The 20,707-nt window shown below is 43.7% G+C and overlaps 1 protein-coding gene across 1 annotated transcript in view; it reads right to left on the reverse strand.

Annotated features, from left to right (window-relative positions):
• The window catches only part of SMS (spermine synthase), a 34,837-nt gene extending 14,552 nt beyond the window's left edge, over positions 1–20,285 (reverse strand). The window contains exons 1-7 of the mRNA XM_011988021.1: positions 19,989–20,285; positions 13,127–13,247; positions 8,445–8,538; positions 7,866–7,930; positions 3,245–3,420; positions 2,361–2,515; positions 1,497–1,586 (exon numbers count right to left, since the gene is read on the reverse strand). Coding sequence (XP_011843411.1) covers positions 1,497–1,586; positions 2,361–2,515; positions 3,245–3,420; positions 7,866–7,930; positions 8,445–8,538; positions 13,127–13,247; positions 19,989–20,172 — 885 coding nt within the window. The 5' untranslated portion in view covers positions 20,173–20,285. The remainder of the gene's footprint in view (positions 1–1,496; positions 1,587–2,360; positions 2,516–3,244; positions 3,421–7,865; positions 7,931–8,444; positions 8,539–13,126; positions 13,248–19,988) is intronic.
• Between the last annotated feature and the right edge of the window lie 422 nt (positions 20,286–20,707).

Genomic DNA, 20,707 nt, shown 5'->3' on the forward strand with positions numbered 1-20,707 from the left:
ATATATTTTTTTTTTTTAGAGACAGAGTCTCCCTCTGTTGCCCAGGCTGGAGTGCAGTGGTGCAATCTCAGCTCACTGCAACCTCCACCTTCCGGGTTCAAGCAATTCTCCTGCCTCAGCCTCCCATGTAGCTGGAATTACAGGCACACGCCACCACACCTGGCTAATTTTACATAAGTACACTGCATTAGTTTTTATTAAAAATGACTGCTAAATATTCTCAAATTCTTTGTCATCTGTTATTTTCCTCCTTTACTCACATAATGAATTAAGTTGACAGATTTCTTAAAATTCAAATCTTTACACTTCTAACTAAATCCTACTTGAGCATAATATAGACTTCTTTAAGATGACAGATTTAGCTTATTATTTTACTTGGAAATTTTGCACATATGTAAAAGCAATCTTTAGTTTTGTGTACTACTTGATTTTACTATTAAGGTTTTCTTTTATTATTATTATTATTAAGGTTTTTTTAATTAAAATTTTCTTTTCTTTTCGAGACATTCTCGCTCTGCGGCCCAGGCTGGAGTTACAATGGCGATCATTAAAAAGTCAGGAAACAACGGATGCTGGAGAGGATGTGGAGAAATAGGAATGCTTTTACACTGTTGGTGGGAGTGTAAATTAGTTCAACCATTGTGGAAGACAGTGTGGCAATTCCTCAAGGATCTAGAACCAGAAATACCATTTGACCTAGCAATCTCATTACTGGGTATATATCCAAAGGATTATAAATCATTCTACTATAAAGACACATGCACACATAGGTTTACTGCGGCACCATTCATAAAAGCAAAGACTTGGAACCAACTCAAATGCCCATCAAGGATAGGCTAGATAAAGAAAATGTGGCACATATACACCATGGAATACTATGCAGCCATAAAAAAGGACGAGTTCATGTCCTTTGCAGGGACATGGATGAAGCTGGAAACCATAATTCTCGGCAAACTAACACAAGAACAGAAAACCAAACACCGCATGTTCTCACTTGTAAGTGTGAGATGAACAATGAGAACACATGGACACAGTGAGGGGAACATCACACATTGGGGCCGGTCGGGGGATAGGGGCTTAGGGGAGGGATAGCATTAGGAGAAATGCCTAATGCTTGCAGGGCTTAAAACCTAGATGATGAGTTGAAAGGCGCAGCGAACCACCATGCCACGTGTATACCTATGTAACAAACCTGCATGTTCTGCACAGGTAGCCTAGAAGTATTAAAAAAACAAACAAACAAAAAAAACCCCACAAAAAACAGAATTCATTTTATTCCATTCAGAGAATCTGGAGTTGGTGCATTCCCATCATTGGTACACGTGTACCCTAAATACAAATATACATATAACTCACATGAAGAGACAGATGACGTATTTATCTTCTCAACCAATTATACTAAAAGCTGTTTTAATAAGGCACGATTCTGATCAATAACTTAAATCAATTATATTATCAGTTGACTTAAAACTATATTATCCAGAAAACATAATTACCTGATAGCAGTCTCCTTTAAGATTGTCTAAGACATCGCCACACGTTTTTCGCATGTATTTCTTACACCCATCGATCACCATTTGGTCAATGTCCGAAACAGGTTAAGGAGAATTTGGGTATATCAAAGAATTCTTAAATAGTAATACTTTAAAGAAAGGGTTAAGACAAAGATTTTATAATGCTAACTTGGGTATCACGAATTTGACAAAATGATGAATGAGGCAGTGAGTGACTTTATTTTCACACCAAGGACATGCAAAAGGAACTGAATCTTCTTTTCTCCTCATGAGATAGCTTTAGGGAAGTCATTTTGGAAACTGCCGGGCAGCAGACACAGTATCAAAGTCATTTGCTCTTTAATCCTCAACTAGGTAGATTATTTGTTTGTTTTTGAAACGGAGTCTCACTCTGTCGCCCAGACTAGAGTGAAGTGGCGCGATCTTGGCTTACTGCAACCTCTGCCACCTCAGGTTCAAGCAATTCTCCTGTCTCAGCCTCCCAAGTAGCTGGGATTACAGGTGCCCGCCACCATGCCTGGCTAATTTTTGTATTTTTAGTAGAGACGGGGTTTCGCCATGTTGATTAGGCTGGTCTTGAACTCCTGACCTCAGGTGATGCACCTGCCACGGCCTCCCAAAGTGCTTTGAATACAGGCATGAGTCACTGTGCCCAGCCGATTATTTCTTTGTTGATGGCCACGTAAAAGGGTACTGTTACTAACTTGTCTGTTCAAAGCAGTCTGGGTATGGGTAACACATTTGCCTCTAGTCTGTGGTAACATTAATTTGAGTTGTGAGACACCAAAGGAAGGAAGGAAACAAAAGAAGCCCACTGAACTTGTTCTCTCATACAACAAAGGATATCTCTACCATAGTGACCATCTTTGGTTTTAGTTTGACTATTTCATACAATATGCCTCCATCTCCACCTCCCAGAATGAGTACATCTTTGCCAGTGTAATCTTCTTTGCCACTGCCCATGATGGCCCGGGTATACGCCAAATCACTCTCTGCCAAATCTAGGGAGGAGAAACAAATCCAAATGGTGAGTCTACCTTCACACACAAACCACCTGGCCCCGCTACACTGAAGTGCTGGGATCTAGCCCAAAATGTAAATTTTTCATTTTCAATTTTTTAAAACTGTGAACAATATGCAAGCTTTTTTTTCCATTGAGGACTTTTTCATCAACCCTGATCATCTGACACCTTATACAAATGGACATTAGTCAGTGGAAAGAAAATCCAGCCTTAAAAATGTGTCAATATACCAAATAATTAAAAGCAGTTACATCTTAACAAATGAAATAATATGATGTCTGTGAGCTGCTTCAAAATAATATGAGAGGGACAAAGTAGACTGGGGTTTAGGCAAAATAAGACTGGCTAGGAGTTGATAATTGTTCACACTCAACGGTGAGTACATGCGGGTTCATCACACTAATTTGTCTACTTAGGTTTCAACTGTTCTGTAACAAAAAGGTTTTTTTTTTTTTTTATAATACGCAAATGCATTTTCTTTTGAAACACAATCCAAATACTCATCACTAAGGAGGCAATGTCAAGACGAAGTTTATGTGAAAGCCCAGACAATCCACAGGTTAATATGACATAAATGTGCATCTCAAACACCAGCAGTGTCAGAAACAAACTCAAACAAATCCACAACAGCAATAACTGTCAGGAAAACACCATCATCTAACATATCACCACTTTGTTATGTGATCGGGGCAGGGATGGAATACTTACTAACATCCCCACTAAGGATGAGAATATTTCCAAACTGCTTCGAGTGTAGAATTTTTATATTTTGATAAGGTGAATCTTCGTCATATACCACTTCATCTATGTCATATTCAACCAGGCGCCCATCAGCAGTTGGCCAATATCTGTCAATGGCTCCTCCTCGCACTATGGGTGGTAATCTGGAAAAAGAGAAAAACAGCAATGTACCTTACTAGAACACTGCCTTACAAGTGGACCTGGGATGAAGAGTATGCAAAAGAAAGCCACATGACTGCCGACTTCTGACAAGCACAAAACAAATCCAAAGCTTGGGCTTTTAGTTTTATATAATCACGGCCACCACCAAATGTTGACCACTATTGTACACAGTTCACTTTTAAAAAAATCCTGTCATGCTGTAGATTTTCTCTAACAAAAAGTTGAAGAAGATGGCCACTGCACACTTCATACTTCCAATGCTCCAGCAGTATCCATCTCTTAAGACTATCTACATAACAACATTGACATTACCACATTCACACCAGTTCACATGGGTATCATATGGTTATCTAGTACAGAGTCCATCTTCAAGTGTCCCCAATTATGCCAGTTATGTCCTTTATAGATGTTCTGCTCTTGAATAAAGGTTCATACACTGCGTGTCCCTATTATTTTTTTCTTTTTTATACTCATGTAACGTAGAATTTTTTTTTTTTTTTACTGGTATGTTTCATGACATTGAGATCTCAAAGTACAGACTAGCTATTCTGCCGAAAAATGACTCACATGGGTTTACCTGATAATCTCTCACTCTTCATGGTTAGAATCAGGTTGACATATATGAATTACACAGGCATCACATCGGGAACACAAGATGTGTATTTGTCCTATTATTGGTGACGCTAAGTCTGTGATCACTTGGTTAAAGTGGTATTCATGAGATCTCTCCATCTGCAAAGGTACCTTTTCACCCTTTGAAATTACTAAGCAGGCTGTGGGGTGGTCCTCTGAAACTAGGTGAAAGTCCTCACCCCCAACAAACCTTTACCAGTGGTTTTAGCATGTAGAAGATTCTGGCCTGAACCAGTTACTACTAGAGAGGCTGCAACATGACTTTTTCATTCATTCTTTTGTAAATACCCGGTATTTTTCACAGGATGAATGTACTAGAAAGTACCAGCAGAGGACACTAAATGACAGGAAAAAACAGACCTGGAAAAGGGGCTTGGCAAGTCAAACACAAAGAAAAGGAGAGCTCACTGCATACATAACACAACCGCGTGAGTCATGTGTTCTCAAACACAGTAGTGTTCAATATTAAAACGCCATGATGCACAGTTGTAGATATCTAAAATGCTGGGATATGCGGCCTGACTTACTCCTATGAGTCTCTTTCCCTTCCCTGCTCACCAGATTCCAAGAGTACAGTCTAAACCTGTTACAAGTTAACGAGGCTTTCTATGAGGGAATACTAACATCTATAAAGAACACTGAGATTGAAAAGGCAAACTCCCATAAATTCATGTAATCCTGACAACTCTTGATTTAACCACTTCTTTACCAAACTCCATGTGAACAAATTCAGCTTTGAGAATGTGAGGCATTCTAGAGGGTTTTTCCTGTAAATTGGAAAATGTGAAGCACCAATCAGGACAACCGCTAGAGAGCAGGCAAACAGGACTTGGAGGAAGCCTCTTCTACCCCTGGCTGATGGTGGGGAGTGAGATGAGAGTGAGCCACCCATGGCACTGGAAGAAGGACAAAGTCACTCACTTCCAGGGGAGGAAGACTACCCTCTCCTTGACAGCCAGCCAGCTATGGGAAATTACTGCACTACAGACAAACCCACTGAAAATAAAGTGTCTGTTCTCAATTGTGTCAATAGTGCCTTGGCTAAGGTGAAGAGCTCTTTTCTAGATTGTAACACTATGGTTTTTAAAGACTGGCAAAGAAAAAAGCATCTTAACAGGATGTAAATGACGTTACCCTGATGAAGTGCTCAACCTAGCATTAAAGGGCATCTCCCTGGTAGCCCTATAACGGGCTACCAGGAGGTACTATGGAGTCCCCTATCAAACTCGTTTCAAACTTCACTGCTGAAAAATGAAACTGGACTACACCAATTCAGGCAGATTACAGCCCAGGCCTCAGGTATACTGTGTAAATTGCAAGAACCTTTTAAAATCAAAGTTAATTTATGTGACCTTGTTTTCTTGTTCCTTTTCACTTGAAAGCAGAAAACAAAAATAAATTCAAGTACATCCCATAGCTTCTTAGTCAAAAATTCAGATTTAACTTAACAAAGGGGAATCATTTCAGATGTTACGGGTTATTAATGATTTCATCTCTAACATTTAACCTCTGATCTTCATTCTCCACATTAAAAAAAAAAAGAGTATAGCAATCCTTGTCCTTTTGAGGCCAGTAACAAAGGGCTTACAACAAAATAGTCCCAATTTCCAGCTCTCATCAACCTTATTTCATGAAAATAAAAACTGTGACAAGCATAGGCAAGGTATTTTGAAGATCTAAAGCTTAACTCCACTCTTAGAAAACTCTTATACCAAAAAAAAAGAAAAGATCCAGACTTCTCACGAATGCTGAAGCCCATAAATGTATTCTGTTTACCCACTCATAGAGGTAACTGATAAAAATCAGACCACATTTTGATGTGGACCAATTCATTATCATCGAGTTAAGACCCTTTCTGACAGTGGGGAACCTGTTCATTGCAAATGGGTGTAGATAAGGAAAACCCTGCAAACAGGAAAAGATGAGATGTCCAAAAAGTGATATGGGCATACGGGTGTGGATGTGCTTTTAAAGGAAGATGAAGGGTGGGAGACATGGCTAGGGACCTTAAACTGAGCTTGGGTGCTCTAAAAGAACCTGAGTGCTCTAACAGATCTCAAAAAAGTAGACAGTTCTATACTGTGGCCTCTTCTTTTCACTTTCAGTTTCCTGCTTTCCTCTTTAACTACAGGAGATTAAACAATTACCTAGTTATCTTACATCTGCTCTAGAGCTTTCTTATGGGCTGATCAAACTCAGCATAGTGAGTAATTAAGTACTTAAACATCCTAACACTTGCCAATAAGGATTCCTTCTTCTGGAAAGTGCCATGAACTGGAGAAACCTATATACCCCTTGCTCAGCAATGAGGAAGTCCCTCGCTTGTCTCTGCAACTATGAGGTTAATTTTATGAGCAAGGGACAGGACTTCTATGCCTTAAGGCCTGGTGAGGATCCACCAAGGCAGGGCAAGAGTAAATTGTCCTGCATTTACATGCTGTCTATCCAAAGCACTACTTAATTCCCTCCAGTTCCTTCCCACAGAAGTCAAAACTGCATTCTTTTAAAATCTGACACCACTGGCAAACACTTCGGCAGTGTCCGACAGAAATTTAGATGATGAAAATGTTCCGTAGTTGTACTGTCCCACATGGCAGACACTAACCACTAGCTATTGTGACTAAGGAACTGAATTGTGTATTTTAACTAACTTTAAATAGCCATGTGGGGCTAGTGCCCATTCCACTTGATAGGGAGAGCTTCATTTTCCTTGAAAATGATCACTTGAAAATAACCTGCCTATGGCAGCTTAAGGTTGGCGGCCTATCAATTCTTAGTATCTTGGAAAGTTTTCTTCTTTGAAAGCCTTGAGGCAAACTTTCTTATCACCCCACCTGGTCAGAGTCCCTTAAAATTGCTTAACTTTACTCTGGGGCCCTGAAGGAGAAAAAGTGACCTTTTCTCTTTCCGGGAAGGGTCCAAGTCAGGTTTTTTTTTTTGAGATGGAATTTCACTCTGTTGCCCAGGTTGGAGTGCAGTGGTGCAATCTCAGCTCACTGCAACCTCCACTTCCTGGGTTCAAGCTATTCTCCTGCCTCAGGCCCCTGAGAAGCTAGGATTACAGGCGTGCACCACCAAGCCTGGCTAATTTTTGTATTTTTAGAAGAGACGGGGTTTCGTCCATGTTGGTCAGGCTGGTCTCGAACTGAAGTCGGGTGTTTTCTAGCTCCCTTTGATAAGGTGACAGCTCTACCTGGGTCTCCACTTTATGCAGTTCCAACTCCTTGGAGTTGGTCCCTATCTCCTTTCTGCCTTAGTTTCATTTTACCTAGCATTTTTGTGTGTGCATCCATGCACATGTATGTTCATACACTATCTTGTTTTGGTGTGAGGGGCCCAGCAGTTGGGTTCACCATGGTTGCCAGAAGGAGGTGCTGAGTTTGATGTTTTCCATATCTCAAGCAGACACTACTGGGGACAACACCGCCATTCTAATTTTTTTTTTTTCTTTTTTTTTTGAGACAGTCTCATTGTGTCACCCAGGCCGGAGTGCAGTGGTGCGATCTCGGCTCACTGCAACCTCTGCCTCCTGGGTTCAAGCCATTCGCATGCACCAGTCTTTCAAGTAGCTGGAATTACAGGCATGCACCACCACGCCCAGCTAATTTTTGTATTTTTAGTAGAGACGGTGTTTTGTCATGTTGGCCAGGCTGGTCTCAAACTCCTGACTTAAAGTGATCTGCCTGCCTCGGCCTCCGAAATTGCTGGGATTACAGGTGTGAGCTACTGCGCCCAGCCAACTATCATTGTTTCAATCCATTAAATATAAAAGGACATTCAAGAGTGGACTTACCGTTTCACCCGCCCAGTACTGTCCTGACTCAATTCTTTCATTCTTTCTTCTACTTTGTTCAAAATCTACAATTAAAAGAAAAATCAATGGGCTTGCAGAATAAGCTGCATGGAACAGCTAAATTACAGACCCAACAACTGAGGCCGTGTTGACAGAGCTGTGCAAGATTGACCTGTCCCTCCTCCTGCCCTCTAGCAGCCTGTAGGCCTGGCCCAATTCCACTCTCCCATCCCAACTATCCCTTCATGTTGCTGACCTAACCTTAGTGTAAGTTAGCAACAAAATAACATGGAAGAGGAAGGCTAAAGGGTACTGCAGCTATAAAATCCTGGTTAAAGGTTTTCTATTCCCTCCAGTGGAAAATAAGATTACTCACACTCAGGCAGTTAAAAGGGAACGCTGACACCCAAGTTCCTAAAAACAACTAAACAACTACTTCTATTCTAAAACCACTTATGTGGAGGGAGGAAAGTTTAAAATTAACTGGAAAGTAAGCAATGAAGAGAAAATTATTTTAACACTAAGCTAAGCAGATACTATGATCCTTAAACACCGAGTAAATGAAAGTGAAAAACCGACACTGTCGATCTCTTCTTTGCCTTGCGCATCACCATCATAACTCTGAAGGTCCAGCAACACCAATCCATGTGGGTAAATTCTCAAATTGGCAAAGCTACAAAGGAAAATATAATTTTAAGCTTAAGAATTGTATCAGGGCATTCAAAAAAACAAAAAAACAAAAAACAGAGAGAGAGAAAGAAACAGAGATGTCACCCAATTAAAAGACCACTGCTCTTTATTTCCCTAAAACTATACAGTTAACCATTTTGCTTTCTTACTAGGGCTGCGTCTTGCGGGGAGAAACTACCAATCATTTGTGGACGGTTTAGAGGGCATTACCAAAAGTTAAGGTTTTCAAAACCGGTTCTTGGGCCCAGAAAGTGATTCAGTAGCAGTTATGTGAATCTAATTTTTAAAAAGGTTCTCTAGGTAATTTTGCCAGGTTTAGTAACCACTGCCTTAATACAAAGGGAGTGTGGAGAAGGGTATACTGGTTTCTCCCAATTAAACTTTAGAGTTCAAACCAGAGTCATTTTTTCCTAACTGCAGGCTGGTGGTAGGTAAATTAATTTAAGTAAGCACTCTGGAAAATCCAGGCCAAGTGCCTGCAAACCTAATCCATCCCACAGTATGTTTTTGTAAAGCCTGCAGGCTAAGAAAGAATGGTTTACATTTTCAAAGAGTTTTCTTAAAAATGTGACAGCAACCTTTACAGAAAATTTTCTGACCAGTCCTTTTTATTTTTTAATGAAATAAACATATTTGAGTGTATCACATGCACTAAGATGTACTCGATAAAACTTTTGTTTCAGTTACACGCTTTTTTTTTTTTTTTTTTGAGACGGAGTCTCACTCTGTCTTGCCGTGGCTGGAGGGCAGTGACATGATCTCGGCTCACTGCAGCCTCCACCTCCTGGGTTCAAGCAATTCTTCTGTCTCAGCCTCCCAAGTAGCTGGGACATCAGGCGTGTCCCACCACACCCGGGTAATTTTGTATTTTCAGTAGAGACGGGGTTTCACCATGTCAGCCAGGCTGGTCTCAAACTCCTGACCTCAGGTGATCCACCCGCCTTGGCCTCTCAGTGTTGGGATTACAGGCGTGAGCCACTGCACCTGGTCTATGCATGTATTTGTTTTGCATTTACACAGATGTGTATTTCCAGGGTTATGATTACCTCCTACTATAAATTACAGGTAAAGAAATGTTTGAAAAATACTAAATTAGAAGATGAATTATGCTCAGAGAATACAGACAGTGTGCTTGGATTAAAAAAAAAAACAAAAACAAAAATAATAAGCTAGGCACAGTGGCACACGCCTGTAGTCCCAGCTACTTGGGAGGATGAGGCAGGAGGATTTCTTATGCCTGAGAGATCGAGGCCGCAGTGAGCCATGATCGCACCACTGCACTCCAGCCTGGGCGACATAGTGAGACCCTGTCTCTATAAAAAATTTAAAATAAAACAAAACTAGTTAATTTTTCACCTTCAGCCCTTAAGTGACCTCAAAAATCAAGTTCTTGCCCAGAGTCCACAAACTCTTCTACACCGGAATGAGAGGATCATCTTTCCTTTCCCTCCTTCACTGGCAGCAGAGGAGGGGGGAAGGAACAACAGAGAAATAATGTCCCCTTTATCCACTTGGGTGGTTCTAGCATGAACACAGAGAATGCTAGAAGGCAGAGTCAAGGATTAAGGTGCTCCTAGGGATAAAACCAGAACTAGAGGGGGAAAAATGTGCCCAGGGTCGGGGGGAAGGGAACAGAGAACCCGAATAAAGGTGGCTCAGCTCCTTTCCCCAAGCCCATGCATGGGTAGGAGAGGTGAGGTTTCAGGACAGGCACCTCGGGGTGGGTACCAGTTGACCAAGTGAGAGAGGAAGGAGACCAAGTAGAAAACTCTTAAAAACTAAGCTGGCCAGGCGCAGTGGCTCACGCCTGTAATTCCAACACTTTGAGAGGCCGAGGTAGGTGGATGGCTTGAGCCAGGAGTTTGAGACCAGCCTGGGCAACATGGTGAAACCCTGTCTCTATTAAAAACACAAACTTATCTGGATGTGGGGGTGAGTGCCTGGAATTCCAGCCACTCGGAAGGCTGAGGTGGGAGAACTGCTTGAACCCAGGAGGCAGAGGCTGCAGTGAGCCAAGATTGCGCTACTGCACTCCAGCCTGGGCAACAGAGCAAGACTTGGTCTCAAAAACAACAACAACAACAACAAAACCCTAAGCAGTTCATTTGGGTTTTTTTTTGTTTTTGTTTACTGCTTTTCAAAGCAGTTTCCAAACAGCTCTTGTCACTCAAAAACCCCTTCTGGGAGGAATTCTAAGTCTTCTGTACAACTGGAATTGGTGGCTATGGCAGAAACTTCAATAATTGTCACAGAGAGGTAGGCAGGGCCCAGCTGCAAAGGCCTTTAGGAGATAAAGTGCAACTTTTCACCTGGTGCTGGCTGAGGAGCCTGCCACCGGAGGCCGTGGATGATGAGTTCCGATTTGCTGTGGTCCCCAAAAGATGGACCACAGTAAAAACAGTGAGAGGCGGCAGGTACAGGGAGGGACTGAGTGTAATCCTGCAGGAGCCAGAGGGCTCTAGGACAGCTACAGCCTCTGCTTCCAAGAGACCATCTGGGTCAGAGCAGGGAAGGAAAGGACACAGGGGAGAGGAGGGTTTGGTGGTAGCATTCATATAAGGAAGAAATCATCATCTTAGATACATTTGCGGTATCTACTAAACACACAGGGAGGTTTGCTGCACAGTTAGAAATACAAGTCTGGGCTTGGGGAAGAAGAGGTTCGGATGTCTTTGAGAGGTATCAGGATAGAGAACACCAATTAATGCCACAGGAGTGGGCCATGGAGACTTATAGAGAGAATCATGGAAGGGGCAGTGAGCTCAAAAAGTACAGGTTTCCCTCATCTCTAGGTCTCTGGAATATAATGGAGGTGGCTACTTTTTCCTTTAATAGAGAAACAAAGGGAGAGAAAGTAGGACATTAAGGAAGCCACGTGGAATTCCAGTACTGGGTACCCATTGAGGTAAGAGAATAAAAGTCATCGAAAATACCCCATCCTGGAGTTCACATTTTTATTTATTTTAATGTTTATTTCCATAGGTTATTGGGGAATGGGTGGTGTTTAGTTACATGAGTAAATTCTTTAGTACTGATTTGTGAGATTTTGGTGCACTCATCGCCCAAGCAGTATACCCCGCACCCTATTACATTTCTAAATTGATAGTGCAAATTACTAAGAATCTTAATTAGTAGTTTTACATACTAAGCCAGTCTAGATACAATACAAACCAAGATTTAAGGAAATACCAAGAGCTCAATGCCCTGGTTTCTTGTTATCAGTCATTTCTTAGTTTAGATTTTCTTCTGCATTTCACCATGGTCTGCAGTAGCTGATAATCAGTCATAACAGTGCTACTCAAAGTGTGGTCAGCTGTCCAGCAGCATCAGCATCCCCCGGGAGCTTCCTGAAAACTGAATCTGGGCCCGGTTGCAGACCCGCTTATTGCATCAAGAACTCTTGCGGTAGGGGCCCAGGGGATCATTGCCTGCCATTTCAAACTGCTTATGCCGCCAGGGGTTCTTGGTCCTGGCCACATAGAACCACTGGGGCTTTGGAGAAATCCAGATGTCCAGGCCCTGTGACCTCAATTTCTGGGGGAAATGCCCAGGCACGAGTGTTTCGTGAAAGCTCTCCAGAAACAGCGTAGAGAAGGGACCTAGGCTCCCCCCACCCCAATAACACACTTATTTCCAGAAATACCAGGCTCTAGGAGCCAGGAAGATGGCAAAGCGCTGCTTGAGGCTCTGTGCAGGCTGCCACTGGGGCCCTGCAGCACTGCTGCTGGCCAGCCTAGAGCAGGTACCCTCAGCCTGCACCCACCGTACTCTGACCTGAGCAAGAGTGCCTGCAGCTCAGCATCCTGCAGCGAGAAGGCCCTGGCATGCCCACTACGGGCCTCTGCTGCAAACTAGTGGGTCCTCGCAGGTGGTGGGCACCCCAACCAACCCATCCATCCGGACCCCAGCCCCTCTGATATCATCCTTGCTGACCAAGAGACCGGGAAACACTAAGATAAGCAGCATCCTATGGTAAATCTTACTCCAGGGACTTAAGAGGCTGAGTTTCACCGTAAACTTTTTACTCCAGGGAGTTGACCTACCACTTGCATGAGCCCAATGAGCGATCCTGCCCCTGTCGTACTATTACGCTAAAGTCCCCGCCAAGAGCGGGCTCACCAGCCACTTCAGGGTGCATACATTAAGCAGGAGGTCTCACTGCATCTGCACACCACTAACTAGGTGCGTACCTGTAATTACACTCATCTACCTCATGAACTGTTCACATCACTCCCTTCAAAACATCACCTTGGGGGAGTCAGCCACAAAACTTTTCCTGGGCTGCCTCCCTTATGCTCACTCTGGGAATAAGTCTTAACAAAAAACTTGTCTGGGAAACATGTTTGGCCTCCTGTCAATCTCTAAATACATGAGAGCTTAAGAACCTGTGGTCAGTAACGCTACCAGGAGATTCTGATGTGCAGAATCTTGAGAAGCACCAAGTTCCAGCCCCATCCTAAAAGACGTCAAAGGAGAAAAACAAAAGCCAGGTGCCACCCCCATCCTCCACTCTGTCACCCACTCTGCTCATAAGTGACCAGATATGAAGAACAGCACCGGAGACTGCTCACCTGCCATTCTTGTTTGTGTAGGTTGCTAAATAGCCATGGTCCTGCCAGGTGTGCACCGACTCCGCCATTCCTTGCTCCTGGAAAATGGACTGGAGGCCTTTTAGAATGGTCTCACCATCAGCTGGAGAACAAAGGGAAGAAGGCAAGATGGTCAGAAAGAAACATTCAGAAGGAAGGCCAATGAGGCACAGTTTGAGGACTGACCTTTAAAAAAAAAAAAAAAACCTGAACAAAGTTGTCAGTGTCACTTATCCCTTGTCATGACATGAGTGATAAACATTCTCCACCCTGCAAGGAAAGGCGACACAGACCACCAGATTACGTGATGGTAAGAACACAAAAGCCGACCACAAATAGCTGTGCCAAGGATATTCAGCCTACAGACAGCACAACAAAATATTCACTCTAAGCAGAAATTAAAGAAATGCAAATAAATGCAAGAACAACAAATGAGATTCCACTTCAGGTTAAATAAATTAATGAGGACACATGGTACTAGAAAGGTGATACCTGTCCACTGCTGATGAGTAATATAAATGACAAGCTTTTTTCCCCATGTTTTACAAAAACGATGTGCTGCTTTTATAACTGGAAAAAAATATCCAACAGTAATCCTCAGTAACATAGCTCTCAATGGTACAAACTGGACAACGATTCCATATGGGACAACCTGCTGGCTTGTCGGTCTCCCTATCCCACCCCCATGGTCGCAGAAGCCAATCTTCCTGTCTCCCATCCTGCCCACAGTCCTACTCCCAAAAGTGCAATCAGTGTTCCCACATAAAGTACATTAACCTCTGCAGGTTCACTTGAAGCCAGGATCTTCAAGAACATCCAACATTACAATACTTAGAATAAGGGGTAAATGCAATTTGTTCTCTAGTTCTATCTACGAAGCAGGCATTCCCTAATAAATGTAAAACAAAGAACCAAGATATGACAAGAGGAATTACTCTTTACTTTCCCACCAGCCCTCTGAAGGCTGGCTCCTGTGAGGGGAAAAACAGCCTGGTAAATATCAAAACGAAGCATCTCTGTGACCTGAACAGAGGTAAAAGAAAAAAATAGAGTCACAGCTGACTACAGTGTGATTTGCCAAGAAAATTACATTAGAATTTCCGCCATAAACTAAGTAGTGCTGAAACTAGAACTGGGATGTTAAGGACTTTTTCACTATGCATAGTCTATCTCTAGTGACTCAGAACTGTGTTCCCAAGGCCACTGAATGAAGGCTACAAACGGGGAGTTCGGAGGCCAAAATGGACAGATATGTCTTACTCTGGCTTGCACAGACTTTTTTTTATTTTTTGAGACCGGATCTCCCTCTGTCACCCAGGCTGAAGTGCATTGGCGTAATCTCAGCTCACTATAACCTCTGCTGCCTGGGCTTAAGTGATCCTCTTGCTTCAGCCTCCCAAGTAGCTGGGACTACAGGTGCCTGTCACCTCGCCCGGCTAATTTTTTTTATTTTTAGTAGAGAAAGGGTTTCACCGTGTTAGCCAGGATGGTCTCAATCTCCTGACCTCATGATCTGCCCGCCTCAGGCCCCCAAAGTGCTAGGATTACAGGCATGAGCCACCGCGCCCAGCCCATGCCCAACTAAATTTGTACATTTTTGGTAGCAATGGGGTTCCACCATTTGCCCAGGCTGGTCTCAAACTCCTGAGCTCAAGCAATCCACCCGCCTCAGCCTCCCAAAGTGTTGGGATTACAGGCATGGGCCACTGCACCCAGTCCCTGAACAGACTAAAGTGTAAATTAGTTGCCATTTAAAAATCAGAAGATTTCACTCTCTCCCACTGTAGTGGGTATAACGGTGGCCCCAAAAAGATATATCCACATCTTAATCGCCAGAACCTGGGGGTGTGACTTTCTTTGGAAAAGGGTCTGTGTAGATGTAATTAAGTTAAGGATCTTGAGATGAAAGCATCTGGATTATCCAGGTACCCAGACCCTAAACCCAATGACAAGTGCCCTTATAAGAGACAGAAGAAAAGATACAGGGAGAAAAGGGGGCAGGTGACATAAGACGGAGGCAGAGGTTGGAGTGATTAAGAGCCACACGCCAAGCCCAGGACAGCTACAAGCGCACCAGAAGCTGAAGAGGCAAGGACGGATTCTCCCCTAGAGCCTTCTGGGGAAGCAAGGGCCTGTCACGTTTTGATCTGAAACTTCTGGCCTCCAGAATTGTGAGAGAATACATCTCTGCCATTGTAAGCTATCCAGTTTGTAGTACTTTGTTACAGCAGCCCTAGCAAGCTAATACACCTGCCCAAAATTCGTTTTCAACTTTAACAACAGCAAACAGAATACTAAAAGTGGCAGTGAAAACATAATTTAATATTCAGAATTGCCAAACAGAGCAGTTGATAGCCCAGCCAAAACTCATGGACAACATCTGGAACAAAACTAGATGACAGAGTGTAACCCTAAATTCCCAAATGGGTATAGGTAGAAATAAATGGGCCACAACCCTGAGACCCGTGGCGTATCAGCAATTGAGAGAGGAAGAAGAGAAAAAGCAAAGGGACTTCAGACAGCCCTAAGAACTAGAGGAACCCCTTCCAAAAGTCACCAACAGGTGTTCACCCCCAAAGAAGTGGTTTCCTCCCCCTCAGAATGCAGGGGTCTGGCTAGCCAAAGCGAGGATGCAGCTGAAACTTGCGAGGACTTGGGTAGGGATGGATGTCAGGGTGGTCAAGCCCTACAGATGGCCAAAATCAAAGAATCTCCAAGAAAAAGTCCCACATCAGGGAGAGACTACCAGTGCAGAATCCACGTCACACTTCCACAGCAGCACAAGCCTCCGTAAACACCAAGCAGTGGTGGCCCAATGAATCCTTAAGCTCTCATTTGTTCCTAGCAAAACTGTGCCTCTGGGAAAGTCATTTGGCAGAAAATAATCTAGCTTGCTTTGCTATTCTGAAATTGGTTTCAGGAAATTAAAAGCCAAGGTCTGAATTATATCCCCAGAACTGTAGCATTTAAGACTGAATTCTACTTCACTAAAATAAATCTGATTTCAAACTTGGTAAGATAAACTAATCTTGTTCAGTTTGCGTTTGTCACTGAAGTGTGGTGGGCCAGCCCACTGTGGAGGTGGCTTGAGTGTACTGAGCCAGGCAGAACTTTCCCTGAATCTGAAGAGCCATTCTAAAATTAAGCAATCCCTCCTTGGCTAAAACAGATGTTTTCTGTTTTGAAAGCATATAAAACAAATAATCACTCCTGGGAAATGGCCTCAAGATGGTTCTGTTGGCACATTACAAAACAGAACCCAAACCCCCATGCTGGTGAACGAACAATCTAGACAAAGCCACCCTGCGTGTAATTGACCAGGTTGTGCAGTGAACGAGGACCCTGGCCTGGGTGGCTGAGCTGGGATGAACCTCATCCCTTAGGCCAAGGAAAGGGGGGTCTTTGTCTGATCTATGCAAAGGATTTGACTGCTGGCCAAGCCCAGTGTAGTGGCCATCCTCTTTTTCTAACTGGCACAATTAACAAAAAGGCACCGTGTGGACTAAAGAAAGTCCTCCGGCCAGGTTTCAAACTGAAGGAAAAACTACACAAGAAATCTGATTTGAAGCATTACTTGTTCCCACACTATAGGCTTACCCGCCAAGTTCAGTAAAAACAGGCCAAAACTGAACGTGTTTCTGGAAGCTCATTTACCCACAAGCCCTGTTCATTTGTGCGGCCGCCGGGTCCCCGTGGGCATCTGAGTATGCTAGCCCTGCCAGGAAGGTGTCTGCAGGGCCTTACACGGACACCATCATTTTGCCCACCATTCACCTCCCTTCATCCTCAACTTCCTCCTGATTGGGGCCCCCCCTGTCACCCAGCCCTTGGGGAAGACACTCCAGGGAGGGGAGCTAGAGGTGAAAACTCCGCAGTAGTATCTCTTTCCAAACCAGGGCTTTTTAAGGCAAAACAAAGCAAAAGCATGAGGTGGCTCACTTAGTCATCTTGATCCCAGGTGCTCAATAAATGTTTTGTGGGCAAATAAAAAATTATTTTATTTGGCTGAATTCATCATCCTTTATTACTATATCTTTGCAGAGGTTCAAGAACATCTAGACCAGTGGTTTACAATCCTAGCTGTGCATTATAATTCACCCAGGGAGGCCAGGCATGGTGTTTCACGCCTGTAATCCCAACACTTTAGGAGGTCAAGGCAGGAGGATCGCCAGGAATTCGAGACCAGCCTGGGCAACGTGGTAAAATCTGTCTCTACCAAAAATACAAAAACTAGCCGGACATAGTGGCACGTCCCTATAGTCCCAGCTACCCAGGAGGCTGCGATGGGAGGAACACCTTAGCCTGGGAGGTGAAGGCTGCAGTGACCCATGATTGCGCCACTGGATGGGAGGAACACCTTAGCCTGGGAGGTGAAGACTGCAGTGACCCATGATTGCGCCACCTCACTTCAGCCTGGGCAACAGTGAGATCCTATTTCAAAAAGTAAATAATAATCACCTTGGGAGTTTTGAAAAATTCCAATGCCACACATTAGGCCAATTAAGTAGAAATGTGGGGGTGGGACCCAGGCATCAGTATTTTCAACAGCTCCCTGGGAAATTCCAATGTCCAGCCACAGTTGAGAACCACTAATCTGAATCACCCAACACAAAAAAAAAGGAAAAGAAACCCCCTACCATTTCCAGACCACTTATACTCATTAAGCCACCAAAAAGTTATAGAAAATGCTCAACAGAAGGGCTGAGAAAAGTTAGAACTCTTTACTAACTGAAGCCAAGGGTAACCTGGCACATGCCCCAGAACATGCTTTGGAATTATTCCAAATTTCAATCTTTATGCCTGTCTAGCATGGAACTTGTAAAATAACCAAACAAATCAGACTTGCTCTATCAGGGTTCCTTGCTATCAGGGGCAAGGTTAACAATGTGGTAAGAAAGGCTGCCCCGTCTTTGTCTTTCACAGGACTTTGGTAACCCGTCATACCCAGTAAATGTCAGGAATGCCTTTGCTTGTCAATAAAAGACCCCCCACCCCAACTGCCCCAAGGGCAAGAGAGGAGCAATACAATCACTTGAGAACTACTACATGCTCCATACTCAGGTGAAAACGAGCCTGAGGTCAGAATATACCCAAACTTGAGAACACAGGACAGCAAGGTCGTAAATGTCCACAAATCAGAAGAAAATGTGAAGATAGATTCAAATGCTAAAAGAGCTCATCACACTACTTTCAAGGAGACATAGTCATCCAAACTAGGCCGACGGAATGTTCTTCTTTGGCAGAAGTTCTCAGAAAATTCACTTCAATGGCCAAGCAAGAACAATATATTGTAACTAGTACATCACTCAGTCTTCCAAAGTGCTCAGAAACACAGTGAGTTCTCCCAAGGCAAAACATGTCCTTTGTCTACTGAACAACGCAATGCCCCCATTTCCAGCCCACTGCCTACTTTGTGTGTTTGTTCAACAGTAACTTAAAATGAATAAACTGGTCCAAATTAAATACAGCACTACTAAAGGAAAGGAAGGGAAGACAGGAAGGGGAAAGAATCAAGTCCTAAGCTTCACCTCCTGCCTCATTTTCTACCAGGGAACCATTTATATGCCCGTCTTGGAGAACCTCATTCTTCCCACCCTGAGTATCAGCTCCAGATGCCCGAAGCCCAAATCTGTGTATCTAGCTGGAACCTGCCTCCTGTGCAACTGCTCCCAGCACTGTTCCAATCACAAGTCTCGGATTAAAATCAGGCTTGTTACTTCCCTACTCTCGTCAATGGTTACATCACCAGCCACTTAACAGTCCCCATAACAGGCCCCCTCAACCCTCCCACCAGAGTCTCTCCACCCCACCCAAACTTGCTGGCCAGGACTTTTCACTTACAGACCTAATTTCCTCATAAAATAGAAACACTACTTTGTAGGGTTCCTCTATAAGAACCCAGAATCAACGTCAGTTCCTTCCTTTCCTCGTGGTTTTGTACTGCTATTTAATCACCGATCCAGATGGTACGCAGCCCTGTGTGCATAAAGCAGATCAGCTGTACTAGCCAACCTTACCAGGCCAGGGAGTCACTCTGAATCAAAACCACACCTGGCAAAAAAAAAAAAAAAAAAAGACATGCATGTTATATTCCTGCTCCTCCTTCAGCTTTCAGAATCTAACATCCTCCTTAACTAAATTCCATTAGAGGCTGCCCTAAGGAAATATGCAATTCTCACACATCCAGAAAGACAAAAAACAACAACAAAAAACCTCTCTACTTGTGACCTTGGCTTGTGACTGTTTTTTCAACTTCATAAACTTTAGCTAAGAAAACTCAGGCCATGAGCACACTGGGTGCTTTCTGAAGGCTACACAACTCCGACTGTCTTGTGTGTAGTCACCATCCCTCCCCTTAGGCAGAGCCATCAGACTCGACAGGCCAAAGCCTTGACATTCTCCTCTGCAAAATGAGGCGGTTGGAACAGATTTACATTCACACTCCTTTCAGCTCTCTCATGGTCAAGGAGCACCTGGCTTGTGAAGTTGGGAGATGAATTTCTATTCTCACCAAGCATATTTTTAGTTATGAAGACTGAAAATTTCATACCTCACTATCAAGCCCCTTTCCCTCCTAGGTCTCTCCCAGAACTGGCTCCAAGGAGTGGTTAGTCATCCCCATCATCGCATCATGCCAAGTGATAAGACCCAAAGCTGAACCTCCAGCCCACCTACTGCTCCAGCAACTGCAGCCCCAGCCACCAGAGAACTGCCGAGATTTCTAGAGCTCCATGCCCTCACTCACACTTTATTCTCAGTGCTCCTACACACACACACACACACACACACACACACACACACACACACACACACAGACACTCACGCCTTCCCCACCCATGCTTACCACTTTGCCACCTAAGTCCAAGGGCTCCCCCCCGCCCAAACCTTTGGTCAGGCTTACACCCAGCCCCTCCCTGCCTGCTCCTTTCAGAGATCTGCACTCTCTCCATGGGAAGACGGTGTGCGAGCTGGCTGGCAATAGAGCCAGTCTGCAAATACCCTGCAAGGGGAAGCACAAATTCAGGCATCCTTTCTCCTAAACCCCAGATCCTAACGTCAGATAACCTGAGAGCCAGGCTCAGGTTGTGCACAATTTCCCTTCACACATAAAGCAGCTTTCTGGTTTTTCTTGATAGACCCCAAACCTAAAAGAGGAAAGGAAACTGGATTCCAATCCAATTTGAAATCAGGTAGCTGCTTTAAAAACCCGTTCAGATGTTTCTAATCTTGATAATAGTGGTGGTTACACAACTGTATGCATTGGTCAAAACTCAGAACTGGTACACTAAAATTTACATAAATTACACCAAGTTAAAGAAGTACCTGTTCAGGAATCAAGTTAAAGAAGTATCTCTTGAGGAGTCACCAAGCCACTAGCATAACCCCTCTGGAAAGAATGACAAAGAGCACAGCAACCCTCAAGTCTCCTTTTCACCCAAACCCATGGCTGAGCACTGCCTAAGGGTTTGAGAACATCTTTTGAACTCAGAATGTGCTAGGTCCATCAAAAGCATGAAGACTGACAGGCAGCAGGTCCAGATTACAGAAATCAAGTGATATGCA

Source organism: Mandrillus leucophaeus, unplaced genomic scaffold (genome assembly GCF_000951045.1).
Source record: "Mandrillus leucophaeus isolate KB7577 unplaced genomic scaffold, Mleu.le_1.0 Scaffold321, whole genome shotgun sequence".
In the NCBI taxonomy this organism is placed as follows: Eukaryota; Metazoa; Chordata; class Mammalia; order Primates; family Cercopithecidae; genus Mandrillus; species Mandrillus leucophaeus.